Source organism: Hypanus sabinus, chromosome 9, assembly GCF_030144855.1.
Source record: "Hypanus sabinus isolate sHypSab1 chromosome 9, sHypSab1.hap1, whole genome shotgun sequence".
Classification (NCBI taxonomy): domain Eukaryota; kingdom Metazoa; phylum Chordata; class Chondrichthyes; order Myliobatiformes; family Dasyatidae; genus Hypanus; species Hypanus sabinus.
This window is the reverse complement of record NC_082714.1, coordinates 13,998,153-14,021,822: the sequence shown is the minus strand read 5'-3', so window position 1 is coordinate 14,021,822 and position 23,670 is coordinate 13,998,153. Positions and strand designations below refer to the sequence as shown.

Here is a 23,670-nt window from a genome sequence, read left to right as displayed (position 1 = left end):
CAGCAGTACAGTGTAAAACATAAAAGATTGTGAGAAGTGACAATGAGAAAGTTCAAAATTAATATTGCAGAAAGAGAGCACAAAGTGAGGTAATGTTCATGAGGTCATGGAAATATGATGCCAGAGGGGAAGAAGCTGTTCCTAAAACATTGACTGTGCGTCTTCAGGCTCCTGTACCTTCCCCCTGATGGTAGCAAAGAGAAGAGGGCATGTGCTGGATTGTGAGGGTCCTTAATGATGGCTGCTGTTTCTTGAGTTATCACCTATACAGATGTCCTCATTGGTGGGGAGGCTAATGTCCATGGTGAGGAAGGTCATACCCATGGTGGAGCTGGCTGAGTTTACAAACCTTTGCAGCTAGTTCTAATCCTGTGCGTTGGTACCTCCATGCAACCAGGTAGAATGTTTTCCACTGCAGATCTGTAAAAATTTGCAAACGTCTTTGATGACACACTAAATCTCCTCAAACTCCTCATGGAATATAGCAGCTGGCATGTGCCTTCTTTGTAATTGCATCAATATGTTGGGCCCAGGGTAGATCTTCAGAGACGCTGACACCCAGGAATTTGAAGATGCTCACACTTGTCCCTTGTTCGTCCATCAAGGTAATCGCTCTACCATTACCAGTTGTGCTTCAACTCACTAAAACCCTATGCTCTACAATTTCTTCATTATGTTTCTCACCTTCCAATGAAAATGTTCTCCTCACTTCCCTTCTAGCCTTTCTAACAATGACTGTAAGTCTGTGCCCATTAACTATAGATCCCTATGCCAAAGGAAGTAGTCCTTCCAATTAATTTTATCCAGAACAAAGATGTATAACCTACACTCAGCAGCTACTTTACTGGGTACCTCCTTGACTTAGTTAACTGGCCTCTGAGTGTATGTTCATGGTGCTGTGCTGCTCTACCCTATCCACTTCCAGGTTCGATATGTGTGCATTCAGAGATGTCCTTCTGCACACCACTGCTGTAATGCATGATTGTTTGCGTTACTGTCGCCTTCCTGTCAGCATGAAACAGCCTGACCATTTTCCTCTGACCTCTCTCATTAACAAGGTGTTTTCGCCCACAGAACTGCTGCTCAGTGAATTTTTCTTTTTATCTTTTCACACCATTCTCTGTAAACTCTCAGGCAGAAGTTCCCAACCTGGGGTCCACAGACCCCTTGCTTAATGGTATTGGTCCATGGCAACAAAAAGGTTGCGAACTTCTGCTTTGGAGATGGTTGTGCGAGAAAATCCCAGGAGATCAGCAGTTTCTGAGATACTCAAACCACCCCATCTGGCACCAAAAACCATTCCACAGTCAAAGTCACTTATATCACACTTCTTCCCCATTCTGATATTTGGTCTGAATGACAACTGAACCTCCTGACTACGTCTGCATGCTTTTATGTTTTGAGTTGCTGCCACATGATTGGCTGATTAGATATCTGGATTAACAAGATGGTGCATAGGTGGACTTAATACAGTGGCTATTGAGTGTATAACTCCTTAGTGTGCAAGCTGGATAAATTATAGCAGTTTCGTGCATACGATATATCTCTTCATCTTAGAGTTTTTATCAAACAAAGAGCGCTGATGCATTTTCAGTTAATGACTGGAAGGTGGTACGAAACTCGACAGTGTATTGAAGTTGAAGTAATTCCTTTGCAAGTACGGTTGTTTAGCATGGATACAAAGATAATTGTTTTCTCAGCTGCTTTCTGTCAGTGTAAAGCTAAATGACACCTCTGAGCCAAAATTACCAGTGATATCATCAATGAAAACCAGAATAAACCATTCTGTTATTTAGTGCTATATTGTACCTCTAAGTAATGCCTTATAACACTTCACTTGTAATAAGTTAATTGGAAATGCACTAATTGGTCTCAAGAATTCTCGTGCACCAGAGAAATTATATTGAAGGAAAATGCTGGAAAACTTGCAACTTTATGTTCAAGCTTATGTTCATTAAACTGTACACGTGTATATCGACAAATGAAAGAGCTTTACTCTGGATCAAGGTGCACAACACAATACATATAACTCAATAGGTAAGTCATATTACCACAAAAAAATTAACAAATAATAAAATATATAGCATAAGATTGACATTTAGCTTAAGGCAAATTTAAGACACAAGTCATAAATTAAACAGTATAATGCCAGGGGCACTTCATAAGTCAGGAGAACTGGATGGCAGCAGGGAGTTCGGTAGTCTCACACGCTGGGGGAAGAAGCTGTTTCCCATTCTAACAGTCCTTGTCCTAATGCTACAGTGCCTCCTGCCTGATGGTAAAGAGCGGGGTGGGGTCAAAGAGATTATGGTACAGTTAGGAGGGGTCATTGACAATGCTAAGGGCCCTGCGTACCCAACACTTCTGATAAATATCTCAAATGAGTGGAAGAGAGGCACAGTTAATGGTCTCAGCAACTGGATACTCACTGAATTGTTTTTTTTGTTTTTGTTTACAGAGATTGTTTACAATCTCTGTAAACACTAGAGATTGTGGTGCATGAAAACCCCAGAAGATCAATAGTTTCTGAGATACTCAAACCACCCCGTCTGGCACCAACAATCATTCCATGGTCAAAATCTCTTAGATCATATTTCTTCCCCATTCAAATGTTTGTTCCAAGCAACAACTGAACCTCTTGGCTATGTCTGTATGTGTTTATGCATTAAGTTGCTGCCACATGATTGGCTGGTGCGATATTTGCATTAATGAGCAGGCATACAGACATACTTAACAAAGTGGTCACTGAATGTATACAATTAGCTAGTTAAGTTTAATAACAGTAGATTTGTACTTAACTTACAGTAGTGTAAAACTTAATATAAATTCATCATTTAATGATCCTACTTCCCCTGATAATTCTTCATTATGATTACTAATTAACCCTGCCTCATCACACGATAAGAATCTAAAATATCCTATTCCCTCGCCACACTTTTAAACACTTTGCCAACTCTTGCACTAAGTTTTTTTGCATGAGGTATGCAGCAATTCTCCAAAGGCATCTCTAATAGTAAGGATGTGATCTTTCATAATGATATGCTAACTCACGTAAAAAGGGATTGAGAGCAAAAGCCGTTGAATACAACTAAAACTGACCTATGTATTGGATATAAGATCTCTACAACACCTCATTTTGTTGTTATTCAATGCTGCTGGTGGTGATTATGGGTAATAAATAGTCAGCAGGAGGCACATGTTCTCTGACCAGTTGATTCTTGAAGAATTTCCTCAGAGATGGATATTTATTGGTTCCTTACCAAAGGTACACTTTCAGAAAGAACTAACAACACAAAGCGCCAGAGGAAAACAGCATCTGTGGAAATGGATAGATAGTCAATATTTCAGGACAAGACCCTTCTTCAGGACTGAGAAGGAAAGGGGAAGATGTCAGAATAAAATAGTGAGATGGGAGGAAGAGAAAGAAGATAGCTAGAAAGTGATAGGTGAAGCAGATGGGTGGGGAAGGTCAAGGGCTGGAGACGAAGGAATTTCATAGGAAAGAAGAGTGGAACGTAGGAGAAAGGGAAGGAGGAAGGGACCCTGGGGAAAGTAATAGGCAGGTGAGAAGAAGTAAAAGGTCAGAGTGGAGAATAGAGGAAGGGGGACGGGGAAATTTGTTTAACGAAAGGAGAAATTGATACTCATGGCGTAAGATTGGAGGCTACCCAGATGGAATATAAAATGTTGCTCATCCTTTCCTATAGCTGATTCTCAACACTTAGTGAAATCCTAAAATGTAGCACTTTCTCAGAATATCTTTAAACAGTCAACGTTTTGGGCCAAGACCTGCTTCAGGATTGCATCACCTGCTGAGTTTCTCCACCATTTGGTGAGCAAGGAGATAATGCTGAGCCTTTGTTAGACAGTAGTCAGGCCGCACTTGGAAAATTGTCATGAGTTTTGGGCCCCATATACCAGAAAGAATGTGTTGTCATTGGAGAGAGTCCAGAGCAGGTTCACAAGGATGATTCTGGGAATGAAGGGGTTAACATATGAGGAGCGTTGGCAGCTTTGGATGTGAGGATCTCACTGAAACCTACCGAATGTTGAAAGGACTAGATAGAGTAGATGTGGAGAGGAGGTTTCCTATGGTGGGGGTATCCAGAAAAAGAGGGCACAGACTCAAAACTGAGGGGTGACCTTTTGGAGCAGAGGTAAGAAGGAATTTTTTTAGTCCGAGATTGTACCTATGGCCAAGCCCATAGGTATAGTTAAGGTGGAAGTTGATCATTTCCTGATTGGTCAGGACATCAAAGGATATGGTGAGATGGCAGGTGTATAGGGTTGAGTGGGATCCGGGGTCGGCCATGATGGAATGGCGGAGCAGACTCGATGGTTCAGAGTAGAGAATGGCCTAATGGCCTAATTCTGCTCCTGTGTCTTATGCTGTGTGTTCCTTTGGATTTCCAGCGTCTGAGCATTTATTGTGCTCAGAAAATCATTCTTTGAATTTCCACAAATCTCAACCATTTTGAAATATTCTATATGGCACTATGGTATATTCTTGATGCAAATTTGCATTAATGGGCAGGTGAACTGGTGGACAGGCCACTGAGTTTACTTACATTTGGTCCGCCAATCATGCTGGCCAGATGCTGCAATGTGGTGAAGCTGAATGTAGGTGCAAAAGCTCAAATGATATGTCAGCAGGTCAGGATAATCCCCAATGCACTGGAAATCCTGATTAAAGCCAGGTCCTTCAATGCACTATCTGAAGTTTTAGCTGTCTGTCAAAGCAAGATGGCTTTTTAATGATCCCAAATCTCTTTTCTTCAATAAAAATATATCTACAACCACGTGTAGATAAAGAAGGCAGCAATTATTATCAAAGATCCCTACCATCTGGGCCATGCCATCTTCTGGTAAATACCATTGGGCAGGAGGTACAGAAGCCTGAAATCCCACAGCACCAGATTCAAAGTCAGCTTTCCATCTCACCTCCTAGCTTCGCATCTTCACCTACCCCCCCCCCCCCCCACCTTCCCCCTCCTCTGGTCTCACCAATCACCAGCCACCTTGTGTTCTTTCTTCTCACTCCCCCCCCCCCATCTTTTTCTTCTGGGTTTCCACCCCTTACCTTTCCAGCCTCGATGAAGGGTCGAAGCCACTGCCTGACCTGCTGAATTCCACCAGCATTTTGTATATTGCTCAAGAATAGCTACTTCCCTTCAACCATTTGGTTCTTGAAACTGGCATCCTAATCACTACTTCAGTTTCGTGACATTACGAACACAATCACCACTTTGCAATGCAATGGATTTTGTTCATTACGCATGAATTGTGCTCTTTCTTGTATAATTTATGTTTTTCTTGTGAACATTATGCCTTTAATGCAATGTACCTGTGACATTGCTGCATGTAAGGTTTTTCATTGCACCTGTGCTCAAAGTTTACTTTGAACTTTGATCCTTGCATATGACCATAAAACTGACTAAAGCCAAAGAAACAAACTATTAAGAACATTTCAAAATAATTAATAAACATTAAAGCAAAGGAATAGACCAATTGCAGTTTACCTTCTTAGACCATAAGACATAGGAGCAGAATTAGGACATCTGGCCCATTGCGTCTGCTCCACCATTCCATCATGTTTGAGTTATTATCCCCCTCAACCCCATCTTCCCACCTTCTCCCTATGATTTTCTGACCCCTCCTTACTAGTCAAGAACTTATCAACTTCTGCTTTGAATATACCTAGTGATTTGGAAACCACAACAATTCCCAGCATCACTTGATCCCTCTAGATTTTCAGACTCATTCTTCACGCCACGTTGACAAATACAGTACCCTAGCTTTAGTTTTGTGCCTAAGACTTTTACTCAGTTCTGTATGAGAGGCATGGATAGTGTGGATTGGGTCTTTTTTTTGGATTTGGAATTGGTTTATTATTGTCACATGTACCGAGATACAGTGAAAAGGATGCCTTGCACACTGTTCATACAGATCAGATCTTTACACAGTGCACTGAGGTAGAACAAGGTAAAACAATGACAATACAGAATAAAGTGTAACAGCTACAGAAAATCTGCAGTGCACGTAGACAAGATGCAAGATCATAACAAGGTAGAAATGTGAAATACTAGAGACTTCAATGTCTTTCTCAGGAAACTGATAAGTTAGGGATATGGTTGACTAAGTATTAATGTGAGACAACACATATATACTTACAACATTTAAAAAGCACTTGGATGAGAGCATGTATAAGAAAAGTTAAGAGGGTTATCAGGATCAGAATTAGGCTTACTGCCACTGACTTTTGTTGTGAACTTTGTTTTATGGCAGTGTTACAGTGCGATATATAAAATACACTATGAATTACAACAAATATGTACCAAAAAATTAATTAAGTAGTGTAAAAAGAGAGTAAAGTAATATTCATGATTTTGCTGTATGTTCATAAATCTGATGGCAGAGGTGAAGAAGCTGTTCCTGAAACATTGAGTCTTTAGGCTCCTGTACCTCCACTCTCATAGCAGTAGTGAGAAGAGGGCATGTCCTGGGTGGTGAGGTTCCTTAGTGATAGAAGCTGCCTTTATGAGGTATCATCTTTTGCAGATGTCTATCTCTATGGGATGTGTGAAAAATGCAGGCAAGTGGAACTAGCTTAGATGGGCATCGTTGTTGGCGTGGACCAGTTGGGCCAAAGGACTGATTTCCCTGCTGTTCTAATTATAGAACTATGCTGCAGAAAGAGTATGGTTGGGTGAGGAGGATGAAAGATTCAGGACAGGAGGAGAGTAAATAATTCAGCAGTTAGAAAAATGGTAAAGTTGGTGCTTTATTATATAATTCACCTTTTCACTCTTCTGTTGTCAATTCTACCTTTGTTTTCCAGTCCAGCATTCGCAGTTCACCCTGTGCCCCTTGGAGCACCAACAGTAACTGGGGCAGTCGCCGTTCAAGCTGGCACAGCCTCGGCAGGGCGCCCAGTCTGAAAAAGAAGAACCAGTCGAGCGAACGGGAATCGCTCCTTTTAGGCGAAGGGCACGGAAGCTACGAAGAAGATGACGAGTCAGAAGATGCAAAGTCCAGCAAGGCCGGCAGTCTGAGCGGCTGGTCCTTGCAACATCATGGCGAATCCCTGGACACCAAAGGGTCCTTAGACCTGCCTGAGTTGCTTCAAGTACCAGTCATGCGGCATCCTGCTGCACTGAACCCTATAAACATAACACCTTGTGACTATCAAGACTGCAATGGCAAAACCTTACACGTTTCAAACGAGGTCTTCCTTCGAGTGGATAACCACAAAGAAGACCCAAATGATTATGAAGATGAGATAGATGACGTAATTTTTTTTGCTACTGATTAATACTTTACATTTTCAGAGATACTTATGTAGGCTGCATGGAGTTAAATAAGGTATTTTATATCCTAAAAGCTTATGAGAAAGGAAGCCTGAGGGTCTTATTTACTCATAAGCTTTCAATATATAAAATGATTCTTCATTTAAATTAGATGAAAGTCTTTACAGTGGTGAATGATTTTGATAGAGGAAGAGCAGAAGAAGTGTTTTCACATAACAAGTGGTCATCAATATAATATAGCTGCTGAGAAATCCAATATAGAATTTAGAAGTTAGATCTTTCACTAAAGACCAGTGAAAATGTGAAACTGGTCACACAGGAATTGGCTGACTGCATTAACATAGACGCATTTAAGGGGAGGCTGAATAATGATATGATGGGCACCATAGATTTTGCAGATGCTGGAAATCCTGAGCAACACACTCAAAATGCAGCAGGAAACTTTGTAAGTCCGGCAGCATCTATGGAGGGGAATGAACAGTCCCTTCTCAACATTTCAGGACTTGAAGGATTTCACCACCAGTCCTGACGAAAGGTCACAGCCCGAAGTGCTGACTGTTTATTCTCCTCCTTAGGTACTGTCTGACCTGCTGAGTTGTTCCAGCATTTTGTTGCTAGAATGTTGCACAATGGTGTGAGGGAGACGGGAATAAAATGTCTTAAAAAGGGAATAAGATAACAGGTGGAACGTACATCCATTTTTCTGACCTCCAGCAACTACACTCCTCTTTCCCCCTCCTTATCTGTTTCCCCCATTCTGTTGGCTCTCTCACTCCTTCTTTTCTCCTCCCCCACCCTCATGATCACTTCCCTTTCCTCCACTGGTCTCTCCTATCAGATTCCTTCTCCTTCAGCCCTCTGCCCATTCCATCTTTATACCTTCCAGTTTCTCGAATCATCCCCCTCTCCCCCAACCACCCACCTTTCCCCTCCCCCCTCACCTGTTCTCCTCTATCACCTGCCAGCTCATCTCCCTCACTTTATTCTGGCTTCTTCCTCCTTCCTTTCCAGTCCTGATGAAGGGTCTCAGCCTGAACTGTCGATCGTGTAATCCTCTCCCTAGAGTCTGCCTGACTTGCTGAGTTCCTCCAGCATTTTGTATGTTTTACTCAAATTTCCTGCATCTGCAGCATCTCTGGTGTCAATAAAAGGTCTTGTTGATATCGTCAGATCAGGAGAAATGGTAGGAAACTTAAGTGAAACATAAACACAGGTACAGATTAAATGGGTAAGATGTCCTGATCAGTTTTGTTCATCCAACATAAATATGAAATTGCTCCAAGAAGTTAGTGGTAATTTTGAATAATTTAGTGTCCTTTTAACAAAATCATACAGTTCAATGTGGTATAAATGTAGTAATGTTAGTATAATCCTGATTTTACTTTATAAAAAAGTAATTACTACTATCTCATGGATAGAATATAGAACAGAACAGGCTCTTTTGCCCACACATTTGTGCAAAACCAATTGAGTTAGTAATCGAATGACCAACAAATCTCTTCTGCCTGTACGATGTCCATATTCTTCCATTCTCTTCACTAAGCATCTCTTAAAGGTCTCTTAAACATGCCTTACTAAACATTTCTTAAAGGTCCTTAATGTATCTGCCTCTACTACGACCCTAGGTAGCACTTTGTCATATATTTAATAGTTTGACAAAATTCAAAATGTAATATCGCAGCATTTGATGTTAAAATGCAATCCACAAAATAGCAATGGTAAATTTTGTTGGTGGCTTGCACTAGTTAATTTGAATTGGTTGATTAGTTATGATAATTATTCCTCTATGGATGTTAAATGTAACAGTCTCACAACTACAACTATGAGGTTCCTCTTGCTGCAAATTTGTGGATTCAGCAGAGGAACAACACGTTTGATTTATTCTGCAGGAAGGTAATCAATAAGATTGAAAGAGTACAGAGAAAATTTATGAGGGTTGTTGCCAGAATTGAGGACCTGATTTATAGGGTAAGATTGAAGACATTAGGACTTCATTCCTCGGAGTGTAGGAGAATGAGGGGAAAACTATGAGGGGCATAGATTGGGTAAATGCAAGCAGGTTTTTTCCACTTAGGTTGGATGAGATTAGAACTAGAGGTCATTGGTTAAGGGTGAAAGATGAAATTCTTAAGGGAAACATGAGGGGGCAAATCTTCACTTAGAGGGTGGAATGCAGTGGCAATGGAATTGGTGGATTTGGGTTGAATTTCAACAGTGAAGAGAAGTTTAGGTAAGTGTGTGGACAGGAGGGGTATGGTCCAGGTGCAGATCAATGGGACTGGGCAGAATAACAGTTCAGAACCTGTTCCCCAGCTGTGATGCTCTATGACCCTTTGATTCTAATTTGCGTTTTTCCTTCCCTTTCCAGAGTTACTGTTTTAGAATCCGTAGATTCCTGGAGCCTTACAAACCGATGTGGTGTAAGACGCATGAGGACTGGGCTCTCTACCTATTCGCTCCCCAAAACCGGTACTCTGAATTTCCTTTCCAGATCTCCTTTTATCCTTGCTCTGACTTAAAGTGCATTATTACCAGACAGTCACACAAAATATATATATATATATATAAATATAACTTAGTTTCATTATGTAACATCCTGCAAAATTACATAAATTTATTCAAAAATGTTAAGCGCTTCTTTCCAAATTTCAGTTATAAAAGTTGCTGTTGTTGTATTAACAAGAGAACGGAAAACACTGGTGTAAAATTTTCAGGCCCTCTGTTGGTCAGGGTTGACCATAAATGTTGTGTGCCAGCAGTACGGTATGGGGAGGAAGCCTTTGCCCACGCAGTAGGCACCCCCTCTCCATGCAGCTGATGAATCCAAAAGAACGGCAGAGACCGATACAGTTTGGCACCAGTGGAATCGCAGGAATTGCCTGTTGGAGTTGAACACAACGTAGAACTGCTTTAGGGACTCCAGCTCTGGATTTTTCCTTGGGGTTTACTCATGAAGCCTTCCCATAAGTGGTTATAGCTTCAAGGCAGCTGAGGTTTGAAATTAGAGTCTTCCTTCTCTTAAATAGGCTGTCAACTATGGCTGATGAACCCCATCTATCCAAAACGACTGGTTTTAAGGTGCCAGTAACCTGCCTTTGCCCCTTCTCCTGTCAGTAGAAATGGTCCCACCAGGCTTAGTAGCTAAGCCACATGTGAAGGCCTAGAGCTGGGCTTGGACATCAGAGGCTAATTGAGGTGCACGCCATTGGGAGCACTGAGAGGTAGTAGGAACTTATCCTCACTACTACCCCCGGCTATAACAACCTTAAGAAGCTGCTGTGAAATACAAGCTGCAAATCATAATAAATTAGTCCAATCATTCTGAATTGAATTATTTAATTAGACAGAAGTATGAAAATCTTGTCCATTATTAAAGAACTGAACTGTATAACAGCTTTAAAAGAATAAGATTATAGCTTTAGAACATAGAACATAGATCAGTATAGCACATGAACAAGCCCTTCAGTCATCATGTTGTGCCAAACTAATTATGCTAATGGTCCCTAATCCCTTCTTCTACATATCTCCCAATTCTCTGCATATTCATTGCCTAAGAGCCTCTTAAATGGCTTAAATCATGTCTGCATGCACTACCTTCCTCGACAGCACATTCCAGACACTTCCCACTTTCTGTATCAAAAGAAGTTAAACCTACACATCTGCTTTTGAACTTACCCCACCTCGCATTAAATAATAGACACTTTGACCCCAAGAACAAAATACCAGCTGTCTCCTCTATCGATGCTTTACATTATTTTACAATCTTCTATCTGTTCTTCCTCAGCCTCCGATGCTCCAGATAAAACAAACTCTATCCTTGGGTGGAGGTGTGGAGATACATCTCTACCAAAGGAGTTGTGAAGTGCTTCTTCCCTCTGCTAGCCTGCAGACCACCCTTTGGCAAGCTGTAGCACCTGTTTAGCCCCCCAATCAGCGTCACGTGAGCAGCTGGTTCATATCACAAGTCCCAGTTATGTGACCACTGACACCAGACAGACAATCTCAGAAGATTATTGATAACGGCTGGGGTCACCTGTCTTGTGAAGACACAGGCCAGACGAAGGCAATGACAAACCACTTTTGTAGAAATATTTACCAAGGACAATCATGGTCATGGAAAGAAACTTGATCACCCATGTCATATGATATGGCACATAATGAATATTTGATCTTGTTGCCTGCAGTAGAGGACATGTCCTAATAGCACAGGCCCTCTACTACAGGCAACAAGCTGATAAACCTGTTCTGCACCCTCTCCATAACCTCCACATCTTTCCTATAATGGGGGCAACTTGAAATGAATGCAGTGTACCCAGAATGCTTTGCAAATGTTCATGGTGAAGCATGAGCAACAGAGGTTGATGTTGACTAATTGTTCAATATCACAATCAAAATCAGGTTCTTTATCACTGTCATCTATCATGAAATCTCATTTTGTGGCTGCGTACAGGGCGAGACATAAAAATCGCTGTAAGTTACAGAAATAAATAAATAGTGTGAAAAAGGAATAGTGAGGCAGTGTTCATGGGTTCAAGGATCATTCAGAAATCCTCTGGTGGGGGTGAAGAAACTGTACCTAACACACCGAGTGTGCATTTTCCCGCTCTTGTACCTCCTCCTGAATATGGGTGTGCCACAGTAGCATAGAGACACATAGCCCGACACTATTACAGCTCGGGATGTTCAGAGTTCAGAGTTCAACTCCGGCACCGTTCTGTAAGGAGTCTCTGACGTCCTCCCCGTGGAGTGCATGGGTTTTCCCGAGGTGCTCCGGTTTCCTCCCACAGTCCAAAGGCGTACCGGGTAGGTTAATTGGCTGTTGTAAATTGTCCCATGATTAGGTCAGAGTTAATTGAGGTTGTGGGGTTGCTGGGACGATGTGGTTCAAAGGGCTGGAAGGGCTGACTCCGCACTGTGTCGCTACATAAATAAAATACTGAGAAGAGGGCATGTCCTGGACAGTGAGGGCATTTAGTAATGGATGCCTGTTGAAGATGTACTCAATGCTGGGGAGTTTAGTGCCCGTGATGGAGCTGAGTGAGTTTATAACCTTCTGCTTTTTTCAGTGCTGTGCATTGCTCCCTGCATACACGACGGTGATGCAGCCAGTCAGAACGCTCTCTACAGTACGTCTGCTGAAATTTGTCAGACCTTGCTGACTTACCAAATTTCCTCAAAATCCTAATGAAATATAGGCATTGGCGTGTCTTTGTAATTGCATTAATATATTGTGCCCAGAATAGATCTTCAGAGATGTTGACCCCAGGAACTTAAAGGAGGTCCAAGCAATGTTGAGAAGATAAATTAGGAGTCCTGATAACAGGGAGTAGAGAGGACTGTTAAACCCGCATTCAGAGGGAAGTCTTGAGCCCTGATAACAGGGAACAAAGAGAACTGTTAGACTCACGCTGAGAGATAATTGATATGTTTCAAAGGTTTCAAAGTACATTTAATGTCGGAGAAATGTATACAATATACATCCTGAAATGTTTTTTTCTTTGCAACCATCCATGAAAACAGGGGAGTGCCCCCAAAGGATGAACAACAGTTAAATGTTAGAACACCAAAGTCCCCCAGCTCCCCTCTCTCTCGTGCATAAGCGGCAGCAAGCAACGATCCCCCCCACCAGCAAAAAAAGCATCGGCACCCCCCCACTGAGCACTCAAGCGTGAGCAAAGCAGCAGCAAAGACACAGACTTGCAGTTACCCAAAGACTACGCATTCACCCAGTATTCAACATATTACAGGTTCTCTCTCTCTATTAAGGGAGAAAGAGACCTCTCCATTTCACAACGAGAGGGAGACATAACAAACAACTCGCTGGTTTACGATGTTAAAAGTCCATTGCACCACTTTTTCTGAGCTCTATGCCCAAAGATCTCGGGTCTCTGGGCACACAGCCTTAGATCTTCCATCTCCCACGACACACCGATCTTCGGCTTGGACACTGACCTCTGATTCCACTAACCCCCCCCCCTGCACCCGTCTCCAGAGCCACGAGATCCCAGGCCTCCAAAGGCGAGCGGAGCTCTTAGGCCAAGCCCTCAGCGGGCCGAACGACAGTCAGTTGTAAAACCCTGAGAGTGGGTCCCATTCCCGCACAGAACTGTAGTCAGGGTAACTCCAGGTCAGGATCTTCAAAAGAACCCTGAAATGGAAAAACAGAGATATTAAAGATGGAAATAGAGCTGTTTCCGAAGGTACAAGCAAAAGAGTCGCCATTAGATGCCATTAACCCTCCGAAGCTCACCTTATTTTGAACGATTGATCATGTACTGACTGTGGAATGCAAACAAAGTCATGTGAAGTTGTTTGTTTTGCTGTATAAAGATAAGCTCAGTATAACCTAAAATCAGAGTTCAGGTGGCAGTGGAGACTGCCACAGACTCTCCATGATATCGTGTTAATAAACTCTTAAAGCGAAACTCGCAGTCGCTCTGCTGCTCTTAGTATTTCCACAACAAAGGGCTGGGATGAATGGCATATTTCTGGACAGTAAATGTATTCTTGATAATATTTGCAAATGAGTGACTTGTCCTTATCTTCATTGGGTTAAGATTCCGCATTATGTGTCAGAAGGTCATCGCACACAAAATGTTTGATCACGTAGTACTGGTTTTTATATTTCTCAACTGCATCACCATTGCTCTTGAAAGACCAGAGATTGACCCTAGCAGTACAGTGAGTAGCTTTCATTCCGTCTTCACTGACTTTATTCATATTTCCATTTTACTTCTCTTTCTGCGTATGATAATCACTTTGCTTACCTTCAGCATGCTTTGTACTGTTTTAGGTGTATAACTAGAAGTCTTTTTCAAATCGATGGTTGTGTTAAGTCCTCTTGTAACTATCGAACACTTCAGAACATTATTGCTTTCTTTTGCTTTCTCAACAGGAGCGGATGTTTCTGAGCGTCTCAAATTACATCTTCACTGCTATCTTTGTGGTTGAAATGACCCTTAAGGTAATCTCCCTTGGTCTCTTTGGTACTTTGTCAGTTTGTACGCATAACCAATTGGATGACTTGGGTGTCATTGTACACCAGTCATTGAAAGTGGGCATGCAGGTACAGCAGGCGGTGAAAAAGCCAAATGGTATGTTGGCATTCATAGCAAGAGGATTCGAGTACAGGAGCAGGGAGGTTCTACTGCAGTTGTACAAGGCCTTGGTGAGACCACACCTGGAGTACTGTGTGCAGTTTTGGTCCCCAAATCTGAGGAAAGACATTCTTGCCATAGAGGGAGTACAGAGAAGGTTCACCAGATTGATTCCTGGGATGGCAGGACTTTCATATGAAGAAAGACTGGATTGACTAGGCTTATACTCGCTGGAATTTAGAAGATTGAGGGGGGATCCTATTGAAGCGTATAAAATTCTAAAGGGATTGGACAAGCTAGATTCAGGAAGATTGTTCCCGATGTTGGGGAAGTCCAGAATGAGGGGTCACAGTTTAAGGATAAAGGGGAAGCCTTTTAGGACCGAGATGAGGAAAAACTTCTTCACACAGAGAGTGGTGAATCTGTGGAATTCTCTACCACAGGAAACAGTTGAGACCGGGTCATTGGCTATATTTAAGAGGAAGTTAGATATGGCCCTTGTGGCTAAAGGGATCAGGGGGTATGGAGAAAAAGCAGGTACAGGGTTCTGAGTTGGATGATCAGCCATGATCAAACTGAATGGCAGTTCAGGCTCAAAGGGCCGAATGGCCTACTCCTGCACCTATTTTCTATGTTTCTATATCTACATTCAATGCTGAAAGTACTCTACAGGTCAGGCTGCATCCGCAGAGAAAGAAGTAGTTAACATTTCAGGTCATTAAAGCTCTGAAGTAAATTCAAGAGTGTAGAATATAGGACTTTACAGCACAGTAGAGGCCCTTCAGCCCATGATGCTGTGCCTACCTTTCAACCTACTGTAAGACCATTCTAACATTTCCCTCCTACATAGCCCACCATATTTCTATCATCCAAATGCCTATCTAAGATTTTCTTAAATGTCCTTAATGTATTTGCCTCTGCTGCCTTCAAGTTGATCGTTCTCTCTGCAGTTTGTGAAAAGGAAGATGATTAACCCCTCTTAATTAATTCATTCAATGTGTCTCATCATCCGACCTTGATGAAGCATCTGATTTTTTTCTTGAAATCATCAAAGTTTTGTGCATCTGCACGTCTCAAAGTACAAAGTAAGTTGTTATCAAAGTACGTATATATCACCCTGAAGATTCATTTTCTCGCAGGCATTCACAGTAGAACAAAAATACAAAGGGAACAATAAAAAATTACACACTTAGACTGACAAGCAACCGATGTGACCCTTCTTAAAGTGAGAATACAGGCTGTGGACGGCAGTGATCATAGTCCAGGAGCATATCTGGTAGTTCTGTGAGCTGCCCACACGTGAGTCACTGTGTGTTGCCAGTGTCAGCTTATTCTAAACATTCTACACCTTTAGGGCAGGAATTGTCTGATGTGAATCTTATCATTTTTACTTCTGTTGAAGTCATGTTCTCCACACCAATCGCACAGTCTAAGTTGAAGTAAAACTGGGTGAAGATATTTTTTTATATTTCTTAACTCTACAACAACGATATCCTCTCTAATGCCTCTAGAGCAAGTGATAAATTGAGTATCTCCCATCAGCCCTTATAACTTGCACAAATGCAAGGCAAGGCATCAGCAATGTATGTATAATCCCAGTCTTTCAGCTCTGTACTTTAACCTCCAGTTAGTTTTATTATTCATATTCCACATTGGCCAGCAATGTTTTGTGTCGGTCCGCAACATCCTGAAGTGTTGTTCATCTGTTACTGCAGGGCTCCATAATGCTGACAACGATAGCTCCTCCTACTGCAAACTTATTATCAAAGTACATATCTGACAACATATACAACCCTGAGGTTCATTATCTTGTGCGCATACTAAATAAATCCATAATAGAATCAATGAAAGACTGGACCAACTGAGCATTCAACCAGTGTGCAAAAGACAACAAGCTGTGCAAATACAAAAAGAATGAATGCATGAATAAATAAGCAATAAATATTGAGAACATGAGATGAAGACTCCTTGAATGTGAACCCATTGGCTGTGGGAACAGTTTCGTGAGGTGGCAAGTGAAGTTGAGTGAAATTATCCCCTTTGGTTGATTATTGAGGGGTCATAACTGTTCCTGAACCAGGTGGTGTGAACCCTGAGGCTCCTGTACCTTCTTCCTCAGTGAGAGGAGAGCATGTCCTGGGTGGTGGGGATGTCTCCATGTTAGTACATATAGCCACTATTTTTGCTATGGTAAGGGGTAGTTCTTTTGAAACTGTTTTATATCTTCAGGTTGTAGCCTTGGGATTCTTTGCTGGTGAAAGTGCCTATCTCCAGAGTAGTTGGAACATCTTGGATGGAATCCTGGTCTTTGTCTCTGTAATTGACATCATTGTCTCCCTGGCGTCGGCGGGAGGAGCGAAAATCCTTGGTATTCTCCGGGTGCTCCGTCTCTTGAGAACTCTGCGCCCTCTCAGGTAAGAACATAGAACATTACAGCCCAGTACAGGCCCTTCAGCCCACGATGTGCTGATCATTTAGCTTACTCTTAAATCAATCTAACCCTTCCCTCCTCTGTAGCTCTCCATTTTAGTCTTTAGATTAGTCTTTGCACAAACTGATGGATGTGGCCAGTAGAAATTCCTAGGCTGTAGGATCCACAGGAGTTTAACATTTTTAGATCGTTTACTTGCATACTACAGTTTTGTCTATGAGTGAGTGAGTGTGTGTGTGTGAGTGTGTGTGTGTGTGAGTGTGTGTGTGTGTGTGTGTGTGTGTGTGTGTGAGTGTGTGTGTGTGTGTGAGTGTGTGTGTGTGTGTGTGTGTGTGTGTGTGTGTGAGTGTGTGTGTGTGTGTGTGTGTGTGTGTGTGTGTGTGTGTGTGTGTGTGTGTGTGAGTGTGTGTGTGTGTGAGTGTGTGTGTGTGTGTGTGTGTGTGTGTGTGTGTGTGTGTGTGTGTGTGTGTGTGGCAGCAAACTGAAAGGTCACCCGGAGTTGCTGTTCAAAATAATGTTCAATTTATTTAAAAGCTGGTTAGCACCAGGAGACAGTAAAAGCTGATCTAACTGGTCATGAATGAGGTACAGCTCTCCTAGTTCACTTTGAGGTGCAGTTTACATTCCCAGTCGCTGGAATTACCAGACAAAAACACATTTTCATAATAGAATGGTGGTCACAGGAAAACTTACCGTAGATTCCGGACTACAGAGCGCACCTGATTAAAAGCCGCACGCTCTAATTTTAGAAAGAAAATCAATTTTGTACTTGTACAGGCCGCACCGGATTTTAAGCCGCAGGTGTCCCACGTTGTAATATGAGATATTTACACAGAAAGGTATTACACGTGAGGATCTTTTAACTTTTAACTAAATCCGTACGGTAACATAAACAAATACATATTACAAATGCTTTTTTTCGAACAGTGCCTGTAACACAGCTACTTTTAAATATACCTACGTATCGGTAACACACAAATTACGTTGCGTATACTTTTTTACTGAACAGTGCACGAACAACATTCCAATATCTCCTAACGACTGGTAAAAAAAATATATATACTGCAGCCTACCAGGAAAAGTTATTGATCGCCTTCTTCATCTTCCTCCTGCGCACTAAAACCATCAAAGTCCTCTTCTTCAGTGTCCGAATTGAACAACCTCAGGATCTCGTCACTCACTTCAGTCTCTTCGTTGTCGCTCTCACTTGAGCGCATGCGGTCCTCTTCATCACGCAGCAGTCCAGCCTTTCGAAACCCGCTGGTGATGGTGGATGTTGTGACATGGCTCCATGCATTTAGGATCCACTGGCAGACTTGAGTTAAAGATGCTCTTCGCATGCGTCCTGTTTTGGTAAAGGATTTCTCGCCACTCGTCATCCAAGCCTCCCACTCAACGCGCAGCGCCACTTTAAATGCCCAGTTCACGCTGATGTCCAGTGGCTGCAAATACTTCGTGGTGCCCCCAAGAATCACAGCTGGAATTGAGTTTGTACTCTTGATGGCAGCTTTCACTGAACTTTCATTGTCAGCCGCTTAAAAATCACCATCGGTGGAAGCTTTAGTCCAGATGCTGTGCAGCCCAGAACACAAGTAAAATGCGTTCTCTCATGGCCACTTGTTTTCAGTGTGATGGACGAGTCACCTTTTTTATTAACAGTCCGAGTGAGAGGCAGGTCAAATGTCAAAGATACTTCATCCATATTTATGATATCATCTGGCCCGATGGAATTCTCCGCTATCTTTGTTTGAGTGAATGTGCGGAAGTTAGCAAGTTTTTCCTCGTGGTCAGAAGGGAGCTGCTGACACAGAGTCGTGCGTACCCTGACGGACAGGCCTTTTCGTCTCATAAATCTAAAACACCATGATGGCCCACCTCTAAAATCTTCGATTTTCATTTTGGTGGCGATTGCTTTAGCCTTCAGTCTGATCTGCACGGTGGAAACACCGCGGCCGCCTGCTCTCTGTGTGTTAACCCAGTCTTCAAGAAAGTTTTCAAGTTCGGGCCATCTGCTATGATTACCTCTAAAAGCTTTTGTCGTCTTTTTGCATTGACTCAGTTCTTCACGCTGGCGTCTCCACCGTCTCACCATCGATTCATTTATGCCAAGATTATGTGCAGCAGCTCGATTTCCTTCTTCAACCGCCAGATTGATCGCCTTTAACTTATCACATGCTTTTCTTCGAGTGTTTTCCATGTTGATGAGGGTGAGTACAAATGACTGATTTACAATAATTTAATTGTGAAAGTGCGCTTGATTTATCATACAATTTCATTGGACCTCTGTGAACTACTCATCAATTTTATTGGTCTACTGTTATGACACAAAATGTTTTTGGCGGCATGAAAAAAAAATGCATTAGCCGCACCGTAGTATAGGCCACAGTGTTCAAAGCGTGGGAAAAAAGTAGCGGCTTGTAGTCCGGAATTTACGGTAATTAAGTTAAAATTACTGTAGGCCCTGATTACAGAATAAAACGATTATCCACAGGTCTAACAGTAAATGCAGTTTTCTATTCCAAAACTGCATGCACACTATGACATAATTAACAAAGTTTCTGAAACTTTGGTGTTGTCACTGTTACATCCCATGCCCCTACTTCTAAGCTAACACACTCACGTAATGCCGGAGAAACTCAGAAGGTCAGGCAGCGTCAATGGAGAAGAAGACTGAGCCAAAGTTTGGAGCCTGATGAAGGGGCTTGGCCTGAAATGTCAGCTCCTTATTCCCTTCCGTAGATGCTGTATGACCTGATGAGCGTCCCCAGCGTTTTGTGTGTGTTACTTTGGGTTTCCAGCATCTGCAGAATCTCTTGTGGTAGTGATCTCTACTTCTAGGCTTTGCCTGTGGTTCCCTGTTACCGCATTTGCACAATCCACATCCCTATTTACTGGTTACTATCCCTCACTATTCTTACTCCATCAGCAGAGTGTGCATGGAGTTGAGATCATGTGTCCATTTAAATGTGCATGCATGTGTGTCTATCTTTGTGTGTGTGTGCACGCATGTGTATTTGTCTGTATGTCTGTGTGCATGTGCATGTTTGTAGAGGTGGGTTCAGGAGTCCAAATCATATGTGTGCACGCATAGATGTATATTGGCCATATGTGCATGTGAAATGTGCTTTTCACTGTAACAACTCAAACCCTTAATGAACAGCTTAGAAGAATCATAGAAGACTTTAACACAGAAACAGGTCCTTTAGCCTATCTAGTCAATGGCAAAATATTATTCTGCCCCGTCCCATCTTCTTGCACTCAGAATATAGCTCCCTATCGATCTTACATTCTGTGCCATGACATACATATGGGCAATCATAGTCTTCCCATGACCATGATAGTTTTTGGCAGATTTTTCTACAGAACTGGTTTGTCATTGCCTTCTGGGCCGTGTCTTTACATGACAGGTGACCCCAGCCATTATCAATACTCTTCAGAGATTTACTGGCTGGTGTCAGTGGTCGCAAAACCAGGTCTGGTGACATGCGCCAGCTATTCATATGAGTGTCCATCACCTGCTCCCATGGCTTCACATGACCCTGATTGGTGGGGTGGGGGGTAAGCAGATGTGGCACTTTTCCCAAGAATTATCAACAAACTAGTGGAGGGAAGGAGGCCTTACTTTTCCTTACGTTTCTCCAGCCCACCATCCAATAGCGTTCCATCCACCTCCCATCCATGTACTCATCCAAACTTCTCTTAAGCATCGAAATAAAATGAGGAAAAGGCTCATATTTCTCCCATTTTACTCATTCTACAACTTTAAATGGATTTAATGTATTTTCCAAAATAATTTTCATGAATTATTGAACTCAAACTAATTTCCAGTCGCCTGTTGTGTTCGTGCAGGTTTCTGCCATCCGTGAAATTTATGAAATATTGCTATTTGGACCAGAAGGAAATTGACTTGCCTCACTTTTTTTCTGGTAAACCTAAAAAAAATCACTGTAGAGTAACCTGATATTAAATTCACTTCATCAAGTTTTTCAAAGTCAAATAGAAGAATCTAACATCAGGTACTCTTTCTGTCTGGTTACTCTGTGGGAGGATTTTCTTCGTTCACTCTTAAAATTAAGCCAGAAATATTCACTTTATTAGTTACATCAGCGCACCTGCTCATTAATGTAAATATCGAATCAGCCAATCAAGTGGCAGCAACTCAATGCATAAAAGCATGCAGACATGGTTAAGAGGTTCAGTTGTTCAGACCAACATCAGAATGTGGATGAAATGTGATCAAGGTGACTTTGACCATGATTGTTGGTGCCAGACGGGGTGGTTTGAGTGTCTCAGAAGCTGCTGATCTCCTGGGATTTTCACACTCAACAACCTTTAGAGCAGGGGTTCCCAACCTGTGGTCCACAGACCTGCCCCCCCCCCCCCCCAAGTTAATGGCAGGGCTCCATGGCATTAAAAAAAGGTTGGGAACCCTGCTTGTGAGCTTAGAAAGAATGGTTTGAAAAACAAAAAGACATCCCATGAGGAGCAGTTCTGTGGGTTAAAACATCTTGCTAATTAGAGAGGTCAGGGGTGATTGGCCAGAAAGACCATGATCCGCAGTATAAGCAAAATTATATAAGTATATCAGTATAATCATATCAGTATAAGCTAATCATTCACCTGACAAACTCGACATACCACAGAGTGTCTTCTCTTCCTAAGTAAGGGGCAGCGAGGAGTCATAAACAAAACAACTCGCTGATTTACGATGATAAAGTCTGCTGCATCACTGTTTTTTTGGAGTTCTTCACCTCAACAATCAGCAGCAAACTCTCTCCCACCAATGAGAGGGAGAGAACACTCGCAATTTGACAGGTACAGAGCCGGCAGCTGATCCGCTGTTCCTGATGTTCCGTCCTCTCTGGACACTTCAGTCGGTGGCGCCCTCACGGAGTCAGCTCATCCACAGGGCCGTGAAGCCTCGGAGCCCCAAAGGTGTGCTCGTCTTCTCGGCCGTGTCTCCTTGGGACATCGAAAAGCAGCCGGTCATGAGCCCCCAGGAGTGGGTCCCACCACCGCAAAGAACCAAAGTCTGAGTTTATCTCCAGGTCAGGGTCTCCGACGGAACCCCATCCGACCTGAGAAAGAAAACAAAGAGACATCAAAGGTAGAAATTAAACTGTTTCCATGGGTGAGCTTGAAGGAGTCACTGTTAAAGTGCCATTGTAGTTCCACCCCTCACCAGATGCAATCTCCTTGCTTCCTTGAATCATGCAACTTTAATTTTATGTGAATTGATATGTAATAATGGTGAGGTAATAATGTGATTTCCTCCAAATATCCAAACATGGCAGGTTAAAAGAAACCTAATTGTAGTCTGCTGTCGCAGACCAAGCAGTAGTGAGAGTCTGATTTATTATTGGAATCTGATAGCGGAGGAGAGATGAGAATGGGAGAAGGAGAAGGAGGAGGAACACCAGAGGGAGGTGATGGGCAGGAGAGGAGAAAAGTCGGGGTAGGAGGGGAGCCAGAATGGGGACTGATAAAAGAGAGATGGGGGAGGGGGAGAAAAGTACCATCCATGTAAATAAATTATGCATGAGAAGGTCAGTTTGCATTCTATACCCCAGATGACTTTTATTTTCAATATCATCAATGCTTTTGTTAACTTTTTCCAGCTGTGACATTAATCTTATAAAAATCATCTCCTTTATGTCTAGCTAAATGATTACTTGCTCACTATCATTAATAGTTCAAAGTTTAACGTGAATTTATTATCGAAGCATCTATATGTCACTATATACTATCCTGAGATTCATTTGCTTGCAGGCATTCCCAGTAGAACAAAGAAATATAATATAATCAATGAAAATCTGCACACAAACCCAGACAACCAATGTGCAAAAGAAGGCAGGTTGTGCAAATACAAGCATTTTGTACACCACAGCCCTGAGGAGACAGCGGATTGTGTAGAGGGAGAGAGAGTTTGAAAGATGTGAGTGGGAGTAGTTGGTTTGTGTGCCACAGTCCTGAAGAGAAACCAGACTGTGTAGAGGGAAAAAGAGTTTAAAAGAACCAAGTGTGGGCATTCAGCTCAATTTGCATGCCACAGTTCCAAAGGAGACATTGAATTGCACATAATTGGGAACTAGGCAAGTGGCAATAAAAAGGAATTAAGATTTAGGCAGAGCAGCTATTGTGGGGGTGGTCACTGTACCAGAGGGCCTCTGTTGGAGTACAGAGTTGAGGCTTGGGCTTGTTGAGACTTCAGCGATGAGAGGCATAGGCCGAGGTTAAATCTTTTAAATTATTTATTCTTTCTTTCTTCCTTATTGCACATTTAGAGCAGTGGGAATGCCAGGCAGGATAGTGGACTGCTCCTTTTGCAGGAAGTGGGAAGGCAGGGAGACCTCCAGTGCCCCTGATGACAACACCTGCAAGAAGTGCAGCCAGCTGGAGCTTCCACAGACTGTGTTAAGCAGTTAAAGCTGGAACTGAATGAAGGGAGGTTGAGGGCTTGATAGGCAGGACATACAGGGAGGTAGTTACACCCAGGATACAGGACTCAGGTATCTGGGTGACCAGGATGAGGAAAGAATACCCCTATGGACATTTCCCTCAACAGGCACATTTCTTTGGATACTGTTCGGGGTTGGTGGGGGGGAATGACCTAGCGGTCTGGCTCCGTGGCTCAGAAAGAAAGTGGGGAGAAGGAGGGAGCATTGTGGGAGAAGCCAGGGTAGTTATAAATGGTTGCCTCTCTGAGTGGAGGCCTGTGACTAGAGATGTGCTCTGAGGATTGGTGCTGGGTTCATCTACATCAACGATCTGGATGTTATTGTGGTAAACTGGTTCAGCACATTTGCAGATGACACCAAGATTGCAGGTGTAGTGG

The 23,670-nt window shown here is 42.5% G+C and overlaps 1 protein-coding gene across 1 annotated transcript in view; it reads left to right on the top strand.

The window, feature by feature from the left end:
* Nucleotides 1-23,670, top strand: part of cacna1ha (calcium channel, voltage-dependent, T type, alpha 1H subunit a) — a 348,995-nt gene that overhangs the window by 229,048 nt on the left and 96,277 nt on the right. Inside the window, exons 15-19 of the mRNA XM_059979077.1 lie at nt 6,839-7,288; nt 9,676-9,776; nt 13,865-13,988; nt 14,203-14,271; nt 16,634-16,818. Coding sequence (XP_059835060.1) covers nt 6,839-7,288; nt 9,676-9,776; nt 13,865-13,988; nt 14,203-14,271; nt 16,634-16,818 — 929 coding nt within the window. The remainder of the gene's footprint in view (nt 1-6,838; nt 7,289-9,675; nt 9,777-13,864; nt 13,989-14,202; nt 14,272-16,633; nt 16,819-23,670) is intronic.